This window comes from Conger conger, chromosome 1, assembly GCF_963514075.1.
Source record: "Conger conger chromosome 1, fConCon1.1, whole genome shotgun sequence".
Taxonomy (NCBI): Eukaryota; Metazoa; Chordata; class Actinopteri; order Anguilliformes; family Congridae; genus Conger; species Conger conger.
Genome location: NC_083760.1, coordinates 74794598 through 74817776, shown reverse-complemented (window position 1 = coordinate 74817776; position 23179 = coordinate 74794598). Strand labels below are relative to the sequence as shown.

The window sequence follows — 23179 nt, the reverse complement described above, 5'->3', positions numbered from 1 at the left end:
TGCAGTGTGTGTATTCAGTACTGAGCTTTTCTTCTTTCAATACCACCGATCGTTTAACAAATAGATAATATTAGCTTAGGTCTGGAATGAGTAACCCAGAAATCACTGTTGGGATCTCCTAAATTTGAGTCTTGGAGCATTGTCAGCCACAATTCCCTCACGTATGTTTATGTTTGCTTACTAGGCCACACAAAGATATAAATCGGTAAAATAACAGTATGCGGCAAGTAAAGTGTCTCCCTATGGAATGAGGGTGAATCTTATTTATACTTTATCAACAGGAAGAGCACTAGAAACTAAGAATATTTAAATTGGAGTAAATTGGCCTCTATCTTTAGACTGTTTAAAGTAAAGATTGCTGTAGATGGTAGATGCTGTCAGTCCTTACCCCCCTCCCTGCTCTGACACAGCCTTAATGAGTGCTGGATGTGCTGGTGCAAGCACAGCGGGATTTCTACTGGCGGGAGCGATTGGGCCCCTAATTTAGACTGCATGACAGTTATGTACTACAGTACTACATCAAGCCTCCTTCCCACCACCATGACACTGCTGTTTCCTCATTAAGAGAAATGCTTTTTATCCCCACCTCAGTGTTAACCCCATTCTCTAATGTGTAGTTCCACTCCTCTCTTCCTTTTTCACTTTCCCCATCCTTTCTTCATTGGGTTTTCACTGTGACCTCAGTAATGCATACCCATGTTACTGTATCTTTCACCTCAGCTTTCCAACTGTATCTGCTTTACCTCTCATGAAAAAAACAAAAGATTTCACTTCCATGGAAACCCTGCGTTTTATGAGTGAATCACCCTCAGTGAAAGCATCTGCAAGGTGAACAGGTTAGCAGGCGTTGTGTCCCCGGGCCCTGGTAATGAGATCTCATGTCTGAGTCAGGATAGACTCACGTAGTGCCTTCCGTACCCTTTCCGATTTCACCCACTCCTTCCCCACCTCCAGACAATGGATACTCACACATCTGAGCGTCCATCATGCTTCTTACGTAATCATGAGATGCCTTTTATGTCAGTGTTAAAAAGGAGCGGAATACCATTACAGGCCCTGTGGGTCAGTCGCGCGTTGCTGATGACGATTGGATAATGAGAGGTAGAGGCCTTGACTGTGTGCGTAGTAACAACCACCCACACTCCTGCCCCCACATCAGGGAACACGCAGAGGAAGAATTGTGTTTAGCCAGGCATCTGCCACTGTGTTGCTTATGTTTGGTTTTATATTGGTCACTGTGAGGGGCTACCATTTGCCCTTCTCACCTTCACTGGTGTGCAAAACATAGAAATGTGTGGTGTACAAGCAGACATGAGACATTTCCCGAGTGAAGTACAAGCAGACATGAGCAGTTCCGGTGTAAGGTAGACCCTTTCCAGCATCTGCCAATCTCATTTGGTAATTTGTATAATTCCAGGCATACACATTTGTAGGATGAGCTACATCAACTCAAGATTTATGAGAGTCTAAGCATGTTAGAAGACATGATTTTAAGGTTAACTTGTGGTAAACAGGATAGTAGCTTGGGTAATGTGTTTGAAATTGGAATACATTTGCAAACAATTTTAAAATATTCTATAAAATACAAAAAAACATAACTGGACACACATGGAATATATGACTATGGCTAAAGTTCAAATGTACTTTCTCAATATCTGAAACGTATGTGTTGCTATGTTTGCTAAAGTTCCGGTGATATATGTATTTTTTGAAGGAAGATATGGTTGACTTATTAATATTAGATATTCAGGACATGGTTTAATATTAGAAAGTAATCAACTCAAGTTAAATAAAATGTTTCTAAATACATTTTTGCTTATCACAACTATAATCTTGATATTCATATACAATTCATACCTTCACTGCCATTTCTGGTAATATTTTACACATCTTAATTTGTATTCTTTAATGAGTTATTATTTTATGTAGAGCTGTGGTGTCCACTTAGTTTCTGTTCTTTAAATTTGTCTTGTACTCAGGTTTAAATCAGTTAAAATCAGAACCTCTGATTTTCTGGGAACAGGAGTCAGTTTAGGTGTCTGTCAGCTGATGGGTGGCAACAACATACAGTGGTTATTCTTCTGGATAATTAACCAGAAGCATGTAGGATGAAATCCTGTGTGGGTTTTTGATCTGAACAGACTCTGGAAATGTACAGTTGGATAAATGGAAAATGTGTTTGGACACCTCATCAGAAAAGCACTTCTGGCAATAATATTAATAGTAACAAAGATTTAAACCTTCTAGACAGTGGACCTCCAGGACCTGCTGTGGACACCACTGTTATGTTACCCGATGCTAGTAGGCTACATAAAGGCTATGCAAATCACCTTTATATTGTGGGACCTTTTACATTTTAATCACTTGATTTCAATAAATAAAAATCTTGAATTCATGGTGTGGTATACATTACATGCTGTTTATGAAGCTGATTTTACAATGTACATCTCATCACTTCACAAACTTTATATATCTCTTAATGTCTTTCTGTAATGTCTCTTCTCCACAAACTATATAATGTTCAAATCCAAACTTAGGGACATTAAGGGAAAGCCAAGAACACAAATAAAACCATTAGTTTTCCAACCATTTATTTAGCAAAACAGTAGGAAATTACATTCTGAATCAGTTTCACTTCTCAATGTAAAAAAAGACAGCAATCCAAGCAATAATGAACCCCCACCCCAAAAAAAAAAAACCTAATACTGTAACATTTTCATACTTTCCAAACTGGGGAAAACGCTACGGTCATATAAAGTCCAGGTGCAGGAGCTCATGTCAAATGCAGTTCTGTCAGATCCAGACACTGGCTGCCTGTGCTTCTGCCCCTTTTCACCTGCTGCAATTAATTTTGGTAAAATAAATGTTTTTCTTTTTCTAAATTGGTATGCCCTTTTCTCACTTTGAGCACCTGCACCTGAAAATGTCTCTGTCATGGCCCTACTCCATGCCATCTGTTGCACAGCAGACTGTGAATTTGATGTACCCTCATGGAACATTTATGGGATTCACAGTTTCACTTTCAATCAAAGCCAAAACACATTTTTCCACCCATCATATTGGAGTGGAATTACTACTGAACATCACTCAGATTGCATCAATCCTTCAGTGTCAGCTACAGCTTCAAATACATCTTTTCAGTTTGAAATGATGGCTAATTGAGCCATTAAGAAAAAACATTCTTCACACAGAGCCCAGGATTCCTTTCAGTTCAACATGCCGACCGCCTTTCATTCTCAAAATGATTTCCTATTGTCAAAAAGGTATGAGAGTAGACATTTTAAAGCCATTTTAGAACTACTCTACCTCCCCAGTTCAAACTTGCAAGCTACATAAAACCAATCCCCTTTCACATGCTCCACTCGGGGCCATGGATGCAGCACGTGGGTATCCTCCAACAGGCTCGGTCATCTAGCAATTCAAAACAACAGTTTTGAAAACATGCATTTCTTACAATATCACTCAACCAGTAGGGTATGGCTGTACTACTCAGTGCGTTTCCTCCCAAAAACCGCCGACATGCTCCTTACGATGCCCTTGAAGCCACCCTTCTTAAGGGCCCTTGCCTCCCTGATGAGGTCGAACAGTTCGTGGAACACCAGCAGAACGCCATGGTACGCTTCAGCAGCCGAGATTTCAAAGAAGCCACAGTCAGCAGACAACGCCAGGAGCCGGCCCTCTTCACTAGACACAGTGCGTTGGTGTTGGAGGTCACGCTTGTTTCCAACGATTATGATGGGTGAAACTCCGGAGGTCTTCTTCGCTTGCTTGATGCGATGCACCTGTTGCCGGACCACTTCAAAGCTTGAGCGGTCACATATGCTGTACACCAGAATCAAACCGTCGGCCCATTGCAAATGCTTTTCAGTGATCGATTCCGTAGTCTCACAGTTCTGAGAAGGTGAATGAATGAATGATTATAATTTCATTATAATTTCGCTCGTTTCTGGAACCACCGTTACCAATATCCAAAAACATTAAGCTGTTTTGTGCTTTTTTAAAAAGCTTTTTATGATCTATAAAGACTAGATGATTTTCACATGTTCAACCACAGAAAAAACATCATTACCTGTGGGTACAGCGAATCCCAGATGTTGAAAGAAATGTCCCGTCCATCGATTTTGTCGTTGTGATTGTATATGGATTCTGTGTATACAAGAAGAAGTCGGATTATTAAAGAATCCTGCGTAGCCCACATCTAAACTGAACAACAACAGCAACATTGGGACTGATCAATTCACCAAAGTTCTACACAGTAGCTTACCTATTTCGCCGTACTCGCCGATGAATCTTCGTGTGAGAAATCGTACAGTGAGCGCTGTAAACAGATGAAAACGCACGGTAAATGTGACATTAATGTAGTCCAAAAAGTAAATGTACACTTGTAAAAACAGCTAAGCTAAATCTTCAGGCTCGCATCATGATAAACACTAAACACAGCTTTGCTCACGTGTAGGTTAAACGATGCTACACAAAATATGACAGTAACCTAGTAACTACTCAACGCACCTGACTTCCCCACATTTTCGGCTCCAAGCAGCAATATGTTAGCTTCCACTTTTTGCTGCGCTCCATCCATTGTTTTGCCGCTATGATTTGTGTTGTGTTTGACTTGAACCACCATTTGAAAGCCTCGTACTTCCGATCTTACTACAAAACGTTTTCACTGTCACTGCACACGCCTGCACCCACAGCTGAGCTTATATATACTACACAGACGGGAGGATCCTATAAGGAGGTTGAACTTCAGCTGAGCCAATGGGAGAAGCCAGTTGAGGGAACTCACAACAGAGCAAGTGGGATGCCCGCCATGAAATGGTGAACAAGAAGCTACTCTCCCGAAAGATACGGACAAACTGTTAAGAGGAAGTGTGAGAGAATGAACAGACTTGAACTGTCATTCTGTCTTGGAGAAACAAATAAATTACACCGTAAATCAACGTTTGAGCGTTGTGTCAGGCAAAGCGACATTTAAAGTCACCATGGCAGAAGTGAATTGCTTGAACTTTGTAGATTGGACGCACTATGAAAATGTAAGCAGCTGGTTATAAAGGAAAATGAACCAGACTGTTTGAACTGTCACCATGAAAATAATATGTATAAGTCATCCTTACTTCACCAGTGCTTATCACTATAGTACCTACATAATGTAATGTAGGATGCACGTTATTCCAGGTGCTTAGATGCTGTACATTTTGCGCGAGCTTAAAACAGTATGTTAAACACTATTGGTCGATTACAGAATAACTGAAAACGGCAAACTAGCATGAGACCAGGCGGCATACCAATAGGACACTCTATTTGCATACATTAATATAAGAATTCTACAGTTTCATGAAATTACTTACTGTACGTACATACTTTACACACAAACTACATGGTCCACCTCAGACCTGATAATAAAAGAAAAAAGTAATCAACGGGGCAGGTTTTTAATCGGGCTAAAGCAGGGCTTTTCAACTAGTGGCCTGCTGGCCAAATGTAGCCCAACACAAATTGTACCATTTATTTGTCATTTAGATCATTGGGAATGGACAAGTATTATTCAGATGCATCACAGCTTGTGAGTATACAGTCTGTATCTGTCAGTGTTTATACCATCAGTGCTTGAATAATATCTATGCATATTTTATGAAGGCAACTGTTTTGATGACTGCCAAGTACAATACTTTATGTTTTATGTTTAAAATTATTCATAAAGTGCATTCTAGACAGTACATTGAAATTTCACCGAAGAATCTGCATCCCAAGGAAGTAGTCTGGGTTTACAGCAAGATGAGAAAACAATATGGATCATGACTCCCTCTGGTGGAACAATCCTCAACATAACAGAACTTGGTGGAAATAAAAGCTAGTTGCAGTAGCCCGGCAATATGTTTGGTTTATGACCAAACTGGCCTTGCCAGTGCCCTTACGGAAAAGCTGCTAGCGCATTAATTTATTTTCAGTTATTGTCTTACATGAACTCAGAATTCTAACATGATAAATAATGCTGAGCTTACTATCTTTAGTGATCTGGTTATTGGTCATCACGTGAATACATTTTATATCAATGTATAATTCCAGGAAGAAATTTGGCTTTAATACATTTTTTCCCAGCCACTAACAAAACATTGCCAAATGATATCAAAGTGTGCATAGTCAAGTTTTTATTCTGTACAATAGCAAAACACTCCCAAATTGGATGAGCAATTGAACAGACAGCAAAGTGCAAGTAAATTTCAAATGTTAGGAGCAAGATAACTTATATGCATATAAATATATATACAAAAATGTATGCTTTTAGCCAATATAAATGCATTCCAGTTAAAATTCCATCTATACTGTACCTGAGGATTTAAGACATTTCCACCAATGCCCAGAAGTAATCCCAAAAGGATACATTTGGAATTTGGGAAGTCTACCATATAAGAAAAAGATGACATAAGATTGTTTGACCCCATTTATATACTTATTATGGAATTAATGAACTGTTTGTTAAAATAGTTTGGAATATTGCATAAAAATGTGCAGACAAAGAGACAGTGATTGAACAAGTGATTGTTCTATAGGAAGCCATATGCAAGTCCTTTCCTGTTTACCGTTTGAACACTTGCAGGTCCATTTTTCTTATGCAGACAATAGTTTAAATATACTCCCAGATACCATTCTTACAAATTAAAAGTCAAGACCAAAATACAATAACTGATTAATTATGTTAATATTAATATTAATACTAATTCACTCATTTCAAATCCAATGGGCTGGAATACAGAGGCAAAACAAAAATAGTGTCACTGTCCAAATATGGACTCCTGTAGAATAAATGTCCTAACAATTATTATTCAACAGTGTACTGTTCTCATAATCTACTCAAAATCAACAGACAGAAATGATCATTTCTGAAACTTCAAGTACTTCTGAGATATAAAAGTGAAGTCAAATTCCCAAATAAATGAGCTTTTCCCCACCAAAGGGAAATTAATTTATTAGCAACAAAGGTTTAAACAAAGATGCTGCCTAGAGCCCAATATAAATATACAGAGAAGAGACCCTTAAGGCAGTGTTCCCAAACTCGATCCTGGGGGCGCCGTTTATAATGGTTTTGGTTCAAAACACAGTTGCAATTCCAGAATTTTGTGCGCTTCATGTCTTGAGGGATTAATTTACCCTCTTAATAGCTAAACATTCCATGAAGAATAATAGTCTTATGTTAATGTTGTGCTTATTATGCTGTATTGTATATTGTATATGCTATAACTCATCACATTAAAGACTGGAGTGAATCAATAGGCTAACTGCTAAAATTATTCTACCAATAACCATTTGGTAGATAATGAAGAGTTCAAAAACAAAGCAAATAACGAGTCAAACCGGCAATGTGTTAATAACAAACTGAAACACATGCTGAATGACCTAATTATGAGCCTATTGATTCACCTAATTTGGTCCATTTATACATTTTTTGGTTTGCAATAAGGATTATTACTCTTCATGCCATGCATAGCCATTTCTGACATAATATAGTTAACAAGGGTTAAAATAATTCCTCTAAACATGAAAACTAACCTCTTGTCAAATTTCAGGGATTGAACCAAAACCAGCATACACAGGGGGCCCCCAGGACTGAGTTTGGGAACCACTGCCTTACACAAGATACTTGCACAAAAAAAAAAATCATTCCTATAATGAACCAAACGGACTGAAAGGTGAACTTCACCACCAAAATAGAAACACCCTCACACTGACCCTCACCCTCAGTACTGCATTAGCCCCCAAACAGCAACAGGTCTTCAACAGGCTACAGGAGTCGCATAATGCATGGAACAAAATACTGTATAAAACATCTTTGTAAATCAATCGTAAGGGGCTCACATGGCTTAGTTCATCAGGTGTTGGCTATGAGAGCAGATTGGGACCCTCACCCAAAACACTGTAAATTGTAGCCTCATACATGTCAAATGTTGAAACTTGTATGCGTTTAGCATGTAGTGCAGTGTAAATTGGATCAAATTCACATAATTCCAGGCCAATACTTTTTACAATGGTAATAACCAACCCTGTTCCTGGAAATCTACCATCCTGTAGCTTTTCATTCCAACCCTAATTTGGCACACCTGACTCTCTCCACAATATCTTTATCTGTTGAATGCGTTGTGCTGGGTTGGAATGAAAACCTACAGGATGGCAGATCTCCAGGAACAGGGTTGGTTACCACTGGTATTCAAGGTCACACTAGAACAGTGCCGTCTACCAAATGTGTGAACGGAGATGGTGGGAGTTTGCATGACGTTTCAGTGTTCTCCTATGCACAAGGAGGGCCTGAGGTAGATCCTTAGAGACATGGCAGGACAGCGCAGAGTCAGTGTCTTTATACAGAGTCCCGGCTCTCTTCCTTTGGCTCCGTCCCCACGTCCTTGCAGACTTTCTTGGCCAACGCGGGGCGGTACGCAGCGATGAATTCCCGCATCCTCTTCAGCGTCTCCCGGACTTTCCCCGTCTCAGCCCCGGCGTCTGGCTCCGTCACGCCGTCCTCCGCCCCGGGGCACTTCAGCAGGGATGGGTGGAGCGCGTCCCCAAACGCTCTGCTCAGCTTCTTCTGGAAGTATTTCTGCATCCTGAACACCAGGCCGCTCTCCTGAGGCAGAAGCAGATGTTAAGACAGACGCAGCTTTGCGTACGTCTATTGCTGTTCCCGGACTGCACTGTGCAACATGACGTATGAAGCATCTGCCACACTTGGGTAAGTAATGAATAAACAGAAAATACATATTAAGACAGTAAAGGTGCAGGATTCATACCTCTGAATTCTTTGACAGGGTTTCCAAGAGAACCCATATATCAGAGACAAACTCTGAAGGGGTCCGATATGGAGGAGACAGCTTCTGAAGCAATCGTCCACGAATCAGTGTGATGTCAATGTAATGTGAGGACAGCTGAACAACGGACAGAAATACAGGTTCAGAAATACAGAGCCAAGTTAAAACGCAGTGAAATTCAGTACCTTTGGAAGGCAGCCCAATTGAAGTTTTGAACACACCCACCTCTACTTTGCGATACAGGACACTGCTGTACTTCTTACACATCAGGGCGAGAAGGAGATGCTCACATTTCTGTTGTCATTGAGAGAAAGACAAAATGAGGACTCAAAATAGAGCACTGCAGAACACGAACATACAAGGATACAGAGTCTCTGGAGCTATGCCTGACATACTTCTCTTCTGGAACTACTACTGAACAGAATTCACCGTTAAAAATCTTGCGGGACCTCTAAAATTTAACCAATCAGAGAGCAGAGGTGAGACCCAATAGGGGACCACAAAGGTGGGCTCTGCTGGGCAACGGCCAATTGCAGTGTCAGGGCTAAAGGCAGAATGACACAGCAAGCAGCCATGAGCAGAAATGGTAGCATTAGAATGAGAAGTGCAGTGGCACAGACTGGACAATCATACCCTCTGGTCCAGGAGGCTGAGAGAGGGCAGTCTGGGTCTCTCATCGCTGTACAGGTCCCCTACGTCCGACAGGTCCCGACACAGCATACACTGCCAGTCCGCACTGCTAGTTAGCACAGAACCAGAGAGCTTTACTGCTTCATGTCAGCAGTCACTAGCTAGTTATCCACTAAAGTTAGTTTGCTAACTAATCTAAGTTTGAGTTTTTTTCCCCCCAACACAGGGCTTAGTATATCAAATTCCCAAACTCAATTTGGAATGTCCAATCATCTGCAACAGCAGCCATGTTCATGCAAGGACCCCACTGTCGATTTGAGAGAATGTAGACATCCACAGTGCCCCTCCAAGCACACAGTATCCTGAAACTACTTCTGTATAAACTGCAGACTACATCAAAGCTTGGACAGAGTGGAGTCGGAAGAAGACCTTTCCTATACAGCTTTAACTGCATCCACGAGTGCCTGCTCGACCAGCAGGGGTAGCTAGATAGCAATGAACATGGAAACCCAATCCGACTGAACCCTCCCATTCCCTTGACGAGCAATCGTCAATAGTGTGTTACCCTATTACAGAGCTACCGGCCAGTCAGATCGGCATTGATCAGGAACCGATCCGAGGTCACAAGGCTCATCCAGGCCCCATAACAATGTTGTTAGCTATGTAGCAGCCCCCTATATGACCATGAACATATACAGTATAGCTGAATGAACATGAACATATACAGTATAGCTGAAGTGAATTCAGCCATGTTGTTTAATATTGTAACTTTGGTGAGAGATAGTGTCAGTGCTTCCACAGCCTTTGTGGCGGTGGGCATTCACCACAGCTGACCCTGGTCTCTTCTGGGCTCAGGGAGACCTGGAACAGGAGTGTCCCACCTGGAGGCGGAGCTGATTGGTGGGATGTGGCAGTCCCTGTGGAAGCCCCTCCCACACTGCACGCACACGGTCAGACCTCCAGCTACCCGACAGGCAGCGCAGCACAGCCGCACGGTGTTGTGGGTAGACTGGGTGGGACGGCGGCTTGAGCCCTCAGGCTTGGAGACAGGCAGTTGGAGAGCGAGGAAAGGAGAGGAAGTTAACACCTGCATCACCGCAACTGAAGGAAGCATTGATATTACAGGCGGATAGAAGTCATACCAACACATATGTGCTGAAACCACAGAAGAAAAGGGAATGTGCTTTCAGACAGAAAAGAGGAAGGATGACAATGGGGAAGCTTAGCATGCACAGGGAAGGAGAGAAAGCGTTGAGCTAATTGATGAATTAAAGGCTTTTAAATGTGACAGCGGCAGTGCTTGATCTACCTGCAGAGCAGGGCAGTGATTGGCTCTTTGACGAGACTTTCGGGGCTGAGTGGGGTTGGCTTTGGGGCCTCTAAGCACAATCAGCTTTGCCTTTGACTGATCTGACAGCCTCTTCTTAGTAGCTTGAGCTGATTGGCCGTCTGGGAACTGAGGTGACGGGAGTCAAAAAGCAACAGCAAAAGCAGACAAACGGAGCAGTGGGCAAGCCAGGAATATTAGCACATGCACGCACACACACATGCACAAGCCCATTTTGTTAATTAAAAATTTACATGAACCAGATTTTGAACATTGAATTAGCCAAACCGAATGGAAAAAAGAACCATAAGTCACTTGAATGGGAATGTTTATAATCTCCAGGCAAAGCAGAGTGCAGAATTGGTCCAGTCGTACCTGATCATCCTCGATCATCTGGAGCAGGATTTCGTCTTCAGTTGTGCCAGGGAGCAGTCTGAACTGGGGCATTGGGCCACCAGAGGGGGGAACAGAGATGGGCAACCGCATCACAGAGACCCAGGGAAGACAGGGCCTGGGAGAGAGCAAAAGATTAGAGCCTAAAGTGCAAGCACGCACACACATACACACACACACACACACACACACACACACACAGACAAGCACTCACAGACAAGCAATCACACACACACACAAGCACTCACACACACACACACACACGCACTCACGTGCATTCACGCATTCGCACACACGCACACCGCACTAAAATACACAACACAATAGACACTTGCTCACATATATAAACACACACACATACATATACAAATAATACCTGCTAATTGGTCCTCCTGATTCCTCATCTACACCAGAAGCATTGAGACAGGGAGAGACAGAAAATATCGCACCGGTCAGTCCACAGTGGGAAATATATACACCGTTTTAAGCATATATTTGGATGTCCAAGAGTCGTTACCTTTCAGCACATGTGAACTGAGACATTGTGGTTAAATCTAGTGCATGACCTAGTGACCTCTGGCGTAATTTAATTGGAACTTCTGAATTTGATTAAAAAAGCCTAAACTCACTCTCACTGTTGAGGCCTGTGCCAAAATTGTCTTCACCATCTTCATCATCATCAGTCTTCTCTGTCTATTGAAGAGAAAAGGAACACCAAGGATGAAGTGCGTACTGGCAGTGACTGTGTGGACTGGCAGTGACTGTGTGGACTGGCAGTGACTGTGTGGACTGGCAGTGACTGTGTGGACTGGCAGTGACTGTGGACTGGCAGTGAATGTGTGGACTGGCAGTGACTGTGTGGACTGGCAGTGACTGTGTGGACTGGCAGTGACTGTGTGGACTGGCAGTGACTGTGTGGACTGGCAGTGAATGTGTGGACTGGCAGTGACTGTGTGGACTGGCAGTGACTGTGTGGACTGGCAGTGAATGTGTGGACTGGCAGTGACTGTGTGGACTGGCAGTGACTGTGTGGACTGGCAGTGACTGTGTGGACTGGCAGTGACTGTGTGGACTGGCAGTGACTGTGTGGACTGGCAGTGACTGTCCCGCAGTCTGCAGGCTCCTCTGATAAACGCACCTCTACAGGGGAGCCGCGATAGTCTGTCTGGTCTGTCGCCACAGCCTCAGCATCGGGAGTGTACTGTAATGTAATGGGAGCGCCCACAAGCAGCTGTCGTAAAATTGGATGTTTCTCGGAAACTGCAGAATCTTCCAGGGAGTGGTTAGCTTCAAGTATTTCCCTTAAAGTGGCAGGCAGCCTTGCGGTGCACTTCTGTAACTGACGCACGCGGATTTCAATCGGTCCCGCCCTGATGGGTGGGGCCTGTTGACTGGCAGCTGACTTTGAGTCACAGTTTCTTGAGCTGGAGGCCTTGCCCTCTTCATGCTGCATTTTGATTGGTTGGAAGTAGGGTTCTTCTGCAGGCTTGCTGCTGTCCTGATTGGAGAGTTGCAGGCTGTGCGGATCCTTCAGGAGGGACAGTGTGGAGGGATGGTCAGGCTGAGGACAGGACTGCACTCTGACTTCCTGTTCAGAGAAACAGTGAGTGATGTTTAAAAGAGTAACAATTTCTAGGTTTTATATGCAATTTGCACAAGAGGGCAATGGAGACAAACGATGAAAGTATTAAATACATCCGTTCTTTAGTTTTGGAGAAGTAAGCGTTTTAAATGTATCGGCCTATATTCAACCGGTTGAGAATGTTCTCCTCATAGCGTGTCACACGAGGATAACCACTCCCCTTATCCCTTCCCTATAACTTGTGACCCATGGTTTGCACTTCTGGCCTCCAGGCAAGACAATGAAAATATTTGACTAACATTATCTTTAGCATAAATGTTCACTTAAATTACAGTGCCTTTAAAGGACTATTTTAAAATTTCTGGTTATATTCATTTAGCATTAAGGTAAAAAAAAAAAACGTGTGGAAGTGGGAGCACAGTCTGTCAATCATAGCTAATTGACAGTTCTCATTACCACGCTCAAACAGGCTTCGAAAAATGTTTTAAAATACATTTAAATGACTGAATAATAAAAGAAATGTATGCACATTCGTTTTTTTGTTGCCTAAAGACAACTGATGAGTGTCACATTCAACCACTAAGTTACTCCTTTAAAACACAGAAGACAGGACATCCTTAACTCAGGAAACAAATCACTGTCATTGGTTTGCCTGTTTTAGCAGGGGAACAGAACTGGAACACAGTGTACGGGATAAACAGTATGACCCTAATGGCAGCAGGAGAAAGAGGAGCTGGGAGCTCTGTACAGCCAAAGCGAACAGACGTGCAAGATGGCCGACAGCTACTAACAGCCATCTTGGGAGAGAGGCAGGGGGGCTACACTAACGGATGTTTGATGGGACCGGACAGAACGACACTCCAACTGGGAACACTGCAGATCCTACACCTGGGGAGCCATCACACCGGATTATTCTCACTGTCTGTCCGATCAATAGAGTAGAGCTGCTGCCATTCAGCTGCAGGACATGAGAACCCTCAAGGACAAGCACCGTCACTGAGAGGCTCCAGCACAAGGGTCTTCAATTACCCAGAATGGGCCAATATGGGTGCAGGCTTTTGTTCCAACCACGCGCTTATACACAATTCAACTAATAAACCACCGAGTCCTTCCTAAGGACCTTGAATCAGGAACGCTACTTGCTTGGTTGGAACAAAAGCCTGCACCCACACCAGCCCCTTCAGTTGGAAGATTGAGGCACACAATCACATCACACACATGGAAACACGAGAGAGAAGCACACAGAACAGCGTTAAGACACCCACCGCCTGGTTCTGGAGGGAGTGGCTGAAGGTGGGAGAGCTGTGGCCTGGCTGAGGCTCTCGGGGAGCCCCCACAGTCACGACTAAATCAAGCGTGGGGACCGAGGGAGCGTGGGCCGCTGTAGTGTTAGCTGGGTCCTCAGGGACAGCTCCTGCGTGCCCCAGGGCTGCTGGGACTTCAGCGCAGAGCGGAGCGCTGGTTCCGTTGGTGAAGGTGGCGTCTGTGTCACCGGCACGCCAGCTATCAGGTGACCCTGCGGCGCAGGGAAGCTCCGCCCCCTCGACCTGAGGAAGCGCGGCGTCCGTTTCCTTCACGGTGGAGGTGGGCTCGTTCTCGGTGGCGGGAGGGCTCCAGTCGGCCGTTCTCTCGCAGCCAGCAGGGGGCGCCCTCTCGCACGGGGAATCCGCAGGCGCTTTGATGGGCAGGACGCACTGCAGCGGCTTGGACTGCTGCTCTTCTTTGTCAGGCCAAACGCGGCCGGTTAATTCGGCCAGCTCCGTGGAACAGATTTCAGACCAAGGCCCGTGTGGGGCGGTATGCGATCCAGCCGTTGCGTTTGGCACCGCGTGTGCGTTCCACTGCTCCGGACAGGTATGGAGGATGCTGGGAGCCAGCAGGGAGAGGACCACAGGCAGGACAGAGACAGGGGGGGACTGAGACTCAGGGAGGGGGGAGGGGGCAGGGGCACTGACCCTCCCCAGCTGCTGAGGAGGCTCAGCGGAGCAGGGGTTTGGCTGCTGCCCAGCCAGTTTGTCATTTTTGGGTTGGTAGGGATGAAAGGACCAGGTCTGCTTGTTTCTGCGCTGTCGAGAGGGCTGACCCTGAGCCCTGGGGAAGGAGTCGGGGGCTGAGGGAGCTGAGGTCTGAGCCCGAGCGGAGTAGGGGGGAGGAGGAGTGATGGATGAGTTGGAAGGGAGTGTCGACGCGGAGGAGGACTGATGTGAAACGGACACTAGGGGGGCGTGGGAAGCGGCAGTAGACTCCGAGGTAACGGACAAACTGCACACAGAGGTGGGGGTGATTTGGGGAGAAAAGAGGGGGCTGTGCGAAGGAGAGGGGGCAGGAAGGGTAGTAGAATAGGGTTGATAGGAGGAGGGTGCAGGATGAACATTTTGCCTTTGAACAGGGGGAAGTGATGACTTCTTTGGAACAGCATCATGTCTTTTGCGGAAAAAGGGGACTTCGTTTGACACGATTTTACCTGCCGAGAAAGGTAACACAAGTAACTAACATAGGCTGAGACTAAACTGAACTGTCTGATAACTGACAAATGCATGCAACTTAAATGTGGGTGTACGTAATCAAGGCCGATAAGTTCAGGGCAATAAAGCATAACAAAATAGCATTTAGAAGAAATTTCAGGAAGGCAGTCTGGCAACTGGGCCATTGACTAATAAAACGTTTCTTAAAGGTCATAGATAAGTGGATGCAAAAATATTACAATTAATTATGAAATCTGGGCTGTAAGCAGGATCTCACGCACTTATTCATACAGAGTGGAGAACATACCAACTGTGGCGATTTGGCAGCAAGACTGCTGGTCGAATTGCAATCTCACATCTATCATAGAGGCCGGGGGAAAGGCACTTTGGGACAGAAGGTCCTGCAGCTGGGACTGGATCTGTAGGTGAGAAGAGGTAAGAGTGGGACTCAGGCTGTGACTTAGACCCCAGAAGGCTTTGTGAGGTACAGTACCTTTGCTGAACATGTACATTCTACACATATTTGCCATAACCGTTGTATTGCTACTTCTCGGTAAATTTGTCATCTGATCACTCTGTAATGGTTCAAGTTTTTAATCTATGTGGTCGCTTCTACACTTGGACCTGTAATTCCTTCAAGGGGTTTCAGCACACGTGTCCCTGGTTATGGTTTTGCTCTATTGTACGTCACTCTGGATAACAGTGTCTGCCAAACGACTGTAATGAAATGTAAATGTAAGATTCTACATTTGACATGCTCATACATTAGCGTGAGTCTGGTTCCACAGGAGAGACCACATAAGCGCACACAGGAGTAATGTACCTGTTTTTTACAGGAGAGCAGAGCCGAGTGGTTCTCCATCTGTAGAGCTCTCTCTGTGAAGGACAGGATGTACTCCTGTCTCTCGTCCATCGTTCTCAGATCATTCTGCCGCTCCGTGATTTTCTGCGCCTCACACCCACACAAATCCTGAAAACCAATCAGCCCATGGCTCAGTGTACACGTCGCAATGCACGCACACCTGCAAGCTGACCAAGTTCACTTGTTGGCAAGAGGTTGAGTTGTTCTGAAGATGTTACCGTCTCTAAACATTCAATGTTTAATGCCCAAAGCTGTCCAATTACTTTTTTTTAGCTCCTTTTCAGAAAATGTGGCCTGAGTAACATGGTACAATAAATAAATAAATAAATACACCGTTATAGTAAATGGAAGCCGAGGGAAGAACAGATACCTGAACGTTCTTAAACAGCTCTGCGGTTCTCTTCAACAGGGCACAGCGGATATAGATCAGCATTTTCTGCAGTTTACTCTTCGCTTTGGATTTCATGTCCTGTAAGTCCTGCAGTCTGGTGGTTCATGCAGAGACTGTTATCAAATACATTTACTAAATTCATTTAAATTGTATAACAGGCTGCTCTTTCTTAGATTGATCCAGGCACAATCAACACAGCGACAGATAACAAAGAACAAATCTCCCCTGTAACCAAGGCACAGTCTCAAATGGCCTCAAAGCAGTTCATAGTCAGGATGAAACTCGATTAAAGCATGGCATTTTATTGGAAGGCTCGTCAGCCCATTTTCCTGCGTGCATCCTAAATCAGCAGTGAAGTTGCACAAAGCTGTCACTATTATAGTTGACGGGGTCCTGTGCATTTTGTTGGCATTTTTTTTTGGTTCAAGATAATTGTAGAATGTTTTATATTTTGTTTCACATTTGGCTCATTTTTTCAAGCAGTACACGACAGTGCCTTGAAAAAAACACCAGGATTTGAACAAGAGTGCAGAATATACCTTCAGCCCTCTACAGTATGTTAAACTAAGCACCTGAACATGGCAGCCTTGGTATCTAGATGCAGATAACACTGTGGATTCCATGATGACATCACTAAATGAGCCGTGCAAGCACAGGTAGAGACTGCCTGACGGACGGGGTTCAAAACACCATCTACCTTCCATCCAAGTCCAGCAGAGTCTGCTTCACCACTGCACGCTGCTGTCTGACCCTCACCATCAGAGACTCAATCTGTTCCCTCTGTGCAGTCACCGCCTCATTCAGAAACTGATAGCTAAGGGGAGAATACAGGGGAAATAATGCTGCGATGAAAGAAATGCTTTACAGGGAAAGAAAATTTAAGATTATGTGTACTGCTGTATGTGACTGACATACCCGTGGTTCCTGTGATAGGTCAACTGGCAATCCCGACATGTCAGCTGATTGCATGACACACAGAACAGCTTCATTGGCTCTTCTCTGTGTGTGGGGCAGTATAAGGTGGGGATGAATCCTGGGGAAAGGTAACAGTGGGTTTTAGATTCACAGAATGTCGTGTCTAGGAAACGAGTCCAAATCTCCAATTTGTCGAAAAACATCTTCACGAGGGAAAAGACACCACGGCAGCAAGCTCTTCAGGAAAATCTGACTTTATTTAGCACAAGGGCATAAAGCTGGACCAGTTTTTTCATAAACATGGACCTGGACTGTCATTTTTACACCCATTTTATACACAGTTACTCCTCCTACAACTGCTCCTCAAACTTCATTGTGGCAAATCACCCACACTGTTCTTATCTTAACTCCTCCCCCCAACAGGTGCAAACATCATTGTGGCAAATCGCCCAAAGTCCTCATGCTCTGCCAACTGTGTACAAAGTTCAGTCATGCTCTGCCAAAAGTCTATAAGTCTATAAAGTAAAGGGCGCCCCCGCCCTCGCGAACTGCCTCTAACATACATGTCATCCATGGTTTTTTCTGAGCATACACGTCACTCTGTATTTTTCCACATATGGGTCACTTTTCTAAAATGAACTAAGCAGCAGTAATCATTGAAAATATACAGACATACTAAACATTTGATTAATATTCTCTTCTAATATACAGACATACTAAACATTTGATTAATATTCTCTTCTAAGTGAGTAAATGTACGTTGCATTCTTTGCTCTCATTTCAACAGTTTTCACTGTGGTTTCTTGTGTTTTCATAAGCTCAGCTGTAATTAATGTTCTAGGTTCATTTGATTTGATAACAAGCAGCAGTTAATCAGTTTGAAACTGTACAGGTTACATATCATACTTTCATATGGATATACTGCTACACTTTTAGCATACATCATCGAGAGTTTTGGAGGAACCAGCCTGCTCATCAAGGTTGAGTCTGGTTTTGACTTGTGATTGTTTATCATGCTTTTAGGAGGGAGGTCTTTTGTTCTGTGAATTTTCCCCTACAAGAACACTGCAGTGACTTAAGCTGGTGTGGTTTTTCCACTTTGTGAAATACCTGGGGGTAGTTTCTGGGGCAGGACCGTGTGCTCACGGGTCACCCGCACCCTCTGGTGTGCAGACACACAGATGGAGCACAGAGCCTCGCCACACTCAACACACCAGCCACTGATGGCTGTGTCCTCACACCCCGCACACTGAGAGAGAGAGAGAGGGAGGGAGAGGGAGACAGATAAACCCGTACTATAAAGCAACAACATACTGATATAGCTAAAGGCAAGAGGAGCGCCTGGAGCTGGAACGCACCTTGGCAAGTCGATGTGTACCCGGTCCATTGGTGGAATCCTTTAACAATGGATTGTCCGTGACCTCAAGGGTATTATAAGACCTTTTGCAATTGGGGCACTCTGGGAAGGTGTTAAAAAGGGATTGTTTTACACAGGACGTACTCAATGAGTCAATAATCTCAATAATCATAACAAACAATAGTAGGCTGTACGCAATCAAGAGATGGCCTGAACTCTGACTTAGAAGTAAACGCAAGCTCTTCTACACAAAATGACATTGGGGAGTTAATTGTAGCGATTGCTTATCTCACCAAACGGTGCCTGTGAAGAAAAAAGGAAAACATCCTGCTTTACTCATCAGTCAAAGTTGAGAACAAATGTTGATTGAATACCAGCTTATATTAAAACAGCACCTAATGCATATGGAACTTGATTGTGGGGCCCTGGCTGAAAATGTTAATAATTTTTCTCAAAATTTGGCTCTCATCAGTCTTGCTCGTTTATATTATGAAAGAAGCTTCATCATTATCACAATATGTTATTGTTTCACCATGTTACAGCCCATTGGGATCGCAAAATTAACACTGGTCTGGGTTAAAGGGTTAGGGATGGGAAAGGACTGACTGACTAATGACAGGTGTATTAGTGCTTGCGACGCTATTTCTGTGTAGGAAACCACAGTTGCTGCACGCAAGTGGAGTTAAATCACCAGTGACTAGGATAAGCACAACCCAGACCTACTCAGTGTAACATTCCAATCCGAGCATGCATTCAGAATGAGGGTAGACGTTCATATAAGTGTCTTTGAACATTCGTTTTAATTTAACTCAATACATTCCATCCCACACACTGTCAATGACTACTCAAGTTTATGTTCACATATCTGTGATAACAAGCCACACAGACATAATGTAGCTTACCTCTCTTGCTTTCCTCGACACCCACTGGCGGTGGTACGCACACTTTACACACAGAATGCAAACAAGGAAGAAGTTGAGGACTTCGACTAGGCCTTAATATTGTCCCGCAAGCGGCACATTTTTCCAAAGAAGGTGCTGCTGCAGGGGGTATCACGGGTGACACTGCGTCAACAACCTCTGAGAGAGGCGCCACTGGACTTCCACGATCGGTGGACAACATTCCTCACAAGAGAACGAACAAAATAAAATGTTACGCATAAGAATTTAAGCGACAGCTAGACATGTCACTTAGCTAGCATTAGCCCGGTAACAACGTTAGCGTAACTTACCTATTTTAAGTCCTACGTATATAGAGTCCAGCGCAGTTCAGCAGCTAGCTAGCTACAAAAAAGATCACGGATTCACCTCATTATATTACATTTTTTGTGTAGGCTATGACAATTTGCATTTCAAATTTATTTGCGCACTTTCACTTCACTATTCGTGACGCGAAGTTAGCTGAAATGCTAACTAAAAGGTTTAGCGAAAAAGTTTACGCACGAATGCTCTGAACACAATCTATCCCTCCTTATTCAAGCGTTTTATCAGAGAAGCTACAGAAAGCTCACAGAATGTAAAGTTACTGAAATATAAAAATACAACTGTAACACCACCAAAATAATGAAACACTATGTTAATTTGTTAGGGATCTCAAACAGCTTTATTCCGACCAATCAAAAAAGCATGAGGGGGGTGGCGTTGTGGGTTACGTCACAGTCCAGGCACTGACCGAGCAAGATTGGAAAAGAGGAAAGTAAAAGTCGTGGGTCTGTAGTGTAGGGTGTACCCAAACCCCGCGCTGGGTGCCAAATTATTTATTATATTATTTATAACAGCCGATTATACAATGTTTTTGTCCTTTAAAGACAAAAAATAAAATAAAATAAAATGTTTTGCCCTGAAATTAGAACGTTCTATTTGGGTACTAACGAGTACCTTTTACAAGCAAAAAAGCTACAAAAGAAGGTACTGCTTGTGATGGAAAATTTTATTAATCATTGCAGTGACAAGTGTTTGTACATTCATTAGGAAGTTTTTGATACATTTGTGAGATTGCATGAAACCATATCATTTATGTTATTGTACTGGCCTAATGAAATTATGTGCTAAAGTGACTTGGAAAAAAACCTATTGAGTGAGAAAAATAATGGAAGATATGGTATGATATTGTAAGGCTGAAATTATTAATCAGAGTATTGTCACTCATCAGTGCACTGGTCAGCTCTTCAGCTGGCTTGCTGACTTCCTCTGATGCTGTGGCAATAAAGTGGCTGTAAAGTAATTGAACTCTCCCCCGAGTGGCACCCATACTGTGGGGGAAGGTGCGAAAGAACATTGCATTGGCCCAAAACAGCAGTCCCCCCCTCCCCCCAAATTACCCCCTCCTCTCAGATTCTTCATTTTCATGTTTGGTATCATTTTGCTTGGCTCAGTGTGACTGGTGCAAACAGTACACCTCAGACATCATAACCATCCAGGAACCTTGGGAAAACTGTGCAGAAATCTGTCCCAGTGAAAGCCATTTGCCTCGACTACCTGGCCAAATCCCACTGCCTGGTGAGGTATGCCAATCTGGGAGATCTTCTAGCCAGACTCTCATGCACATAGTGCATGTAGTTTTCATTGCCAGGTATGACTTTTAATACTCTGTAATTTGGTTAAATATTTTCTTGTAATACTTGTATTTATGTTTAATTTGAAACGTAATGGAATTGGCTTTAAGTAACCTACCTGGTAAAATAAATTGTTAACACTTGATGTGTATGGTTTCTCTTACTGAACACTCTCTGTTATCTATACAGGTAGCTAATGTTGGTCTTCTTGGGTCCCTGAGGCGCTAACATCCATACGTAAAGTAGTAGCTTTCTACGCAACCTCTGAAATGACGTAGATATCTAGCCAGCTCATGAGTCATGCACATAACGGCCGATGTGACATGCGCTGGGACCAGAGAGTTAAGATACAGGATTCCTTTAGCAATCAAGTGTAAATTATCAATAATATACTGAAATTTGATATATGAATTACATACATAATTGGAATCAGATAATACAATTTATTGGTGAAGATTTATTGGCCCTATTTTGAAGATTCTTGGTCAGCCCGGACCAGTATAAAGCGGAAGGCAGAGTGGTACTACTGTCTTTGTAACATTGTTCATTTATTGGCTGATCTAGTCCCTCCGCGTAGTGGTAATTAACATTTAACCCTACTAACTTCTTTCAGCAACACCAGAAGGACAAGCATGTAGATACCTTCGTGCCTCGCTAAATTCCGTCGTTGGGTTAGCGCGGGGCAAATTTTGATATTACTCAGCAATGGTGACTTTGAGTTACAGTAACTCCACTTACTTGAATTGAAATTCACTTGATCTTTTCAGTACCTTCCATACACAGCAGATAACATTCATAAATGTCTCCAACATATATTTTCAAAGGTCTGCACATTGTGTTCAAGAGCACATCCATAAGCTATAACAAAAGCAAACAATCAGAACAAAACTAAATAAAAAACTAAATAATTTATTTAAATATAGCTCTTCGAAAATGTTTTGATCTCAGTCACCGTTCTTGCTCAATTGAATGTCCTCAACAGAATTTGCTGTGATTGAATGGTTTTTCATTTTCTCAAATATTGTCTGCTTTTGCTGAGTTAAAACAATCTTCCATAAAGAGCTTCATAAAAGAGTCTAATTACAATCTATTTACCCTGAGGTACCATCTGTTTGTTCTTTATAAATGAAACGAGTCACATGCTATATTACACAGGACTAGATTACAGACATAGAACGATGCACATTTTTTTTGTGTGAATTTAAAATAAAATAAAATCCTGCAACTCGTGACACAGCTGACTATACTGAAGGTCTGCAGAAAGAGAGAGCAGAGAGGCTGCCCTTCTTACATATGTATGTTTAAAGCTTTATTCAGACAGTGGGAAACAAAGAGGGCCACAGTGAGGGGTATGATCACAGTACAGGCTGCTGTGGTGGGGAGGTGAGCCCCTGTTCACACATGGGGGATTTGTAAGTGGGTTGAGTTGGCCAGCCCATGGACAGCACCACATGATCCTGTTTCATTGATTGATCATTTCATTGAAGTCTAATATAAGACTAATGTAGAGCAAGGGCTTAAAATAGGAGACGGTTTTAATATTTTTCTTGTGTTCACATTGAGTGACGCGTTAATGAGAATATACTTAATGAGAATATAAATAAATGTGCAATGGGCCTTTTACCCCTCTGACTGACTACCTTATTTGTAAGTAAGCAGCGGCTCTACTCCGAGCTCCCTCCAGATGTCCGAGCTCCTCACCCTATCTCTAAGGCTGAGCCCGGCCACCCTATGGAGGAAGCTCATTTCGGCAGCTTGTATACGCGATCTCGTTCTTTCGGTCACTACCCAAAGCTCATGACCATAGGTGAGGGTTGGGACGTAGATTGACCGGTAAATCGAGAGCTTCGCCTTCTGGCTCAGCTCCCTCTTCACCACGACGGTTCGATGCAAAGCCCGCATTAC

General features: G+C 43.4%; 2 protein-coding genes across 4 annotated transcripts; both read right to left on the bottom strand.

Annotated features, from left to right (window-relative positions):
- Positions 1-3168: 3168 nt before the first annotated feature.
- zgc:171704 (Ras-related and estrogen-regulated growth inhibitor-like protein) lies at positions 3169-4691 on the bottom strand. Its single transcript, XM_061261433.1, has 4 exons — positions 4510-4691; positions 4265-4318; positions 4070-4146; positions 3169-3893 (listed from the first exon to the last, which is right to left on the bottom strand). Exons 1-4 carry the CDS (start codon positions 4622-4624, stop codon positions 3486-3488), a joined length of 654 nt encoding a protein of 217 aa, XP_061117417.1. The 5' UTR covers positions 4625-4691; the 3' UTR covers positions 3169-3485.
- Positions 4692-6132: 1441 nt separating this feature from the next.
- On the bottom strand, positions 6133-20339 carry trim33l (tripartite motif containing 33, like). 3 transcript variants are annotated; one of them, XM_061217670.1, is made up of 20 exons: positions 19952-20339; positions 19623-19844; positions 18722-18822; positions 18474-18612; positions 17364-17481; positions 17146-17262; positions 16428-16542; positions 16019-16165; positions 15503-15614; positions 13996-15194; positions 12287-12736; positions 11778-11841; positions 11525-11552; positions 11131-11266; positions 10738-10884; positions 10310-10467; positions 9432-9537; positions 9024-9092; positions 8781-8915; positions 6133-8617 (listed from the first exon to the last, which is right to left on the bottom strand). In XM_061217670.1, exons 2-20 carry the CDS (start codon positions 19840-19842, stop codon positions 8351-8353), a joined length of 3828 nt encoding a protein of 1275 aa, XP_061073654.1. In that variant the 5' UTR covers positions 19843-19844; positions 19952-20339; the 3' UTR covers positions 6133-8350. The 3 variants fall into 3 exon arrangements, with proteins under 3 accessions (XP_061073654.1, XP_061073663.1, XP_061073672.1); XM_061217679.1 differs by having other exon boundaries at positions 9432-9534; XM_061217688.1 differs by lacking the exon at positions 10738-10884.
- Positions 20340-23179: the final 2840 nt, after the last annotated feature.

Excerpts from the sequence above, each read along its gene's own strand:
- zgc:171704 (XM_061261433.1), bottom strand. The coding sequence starts at position 4,624 with ATGGTGGTTCAAGTCAAACACAACACAAATCATAGCGGCAAAACAATG. Across the intron at positions 4,319-4,509 it reads CGAAAATGTGGGGAAGTCAG|CGCTCACTGTACGATTTCTC; the intron begins GTGCGTTGAGTA and ends ATCTGTTTACAG. Across the intron at positions 3,894-4,069 it reads GGGATTCGCTGTACCCACAG|AACTGTGAGACTACGGAATC; the intron begins GTAATGATGTTT and ends TCACCTTCTCAG.
- trim33l (XM_061217670.1), bottom strand. The coding sequence starts at position 19,842 with ATGTTGTCCACCGATCGTGGAAGTCCAGTGGCGCCTCTCTCAGAGGTT. Across the intron at positions 12,737-13,995 it reads ACTCCCTCCAGAACCAGGCG|GAAGTCAGAGTGCAGTCCTG; the intron begins GTGGGTGTCTTA and ends TTCTCTGAACAG. Across the intron at positions 9,538-10,309 it reads CCAATCAGCTCCGCCTCCAG|CAGTGCGGACTGGCAGTGTA; the intron begins GTGGGACACTCC and ends TGTGCTAACTAG.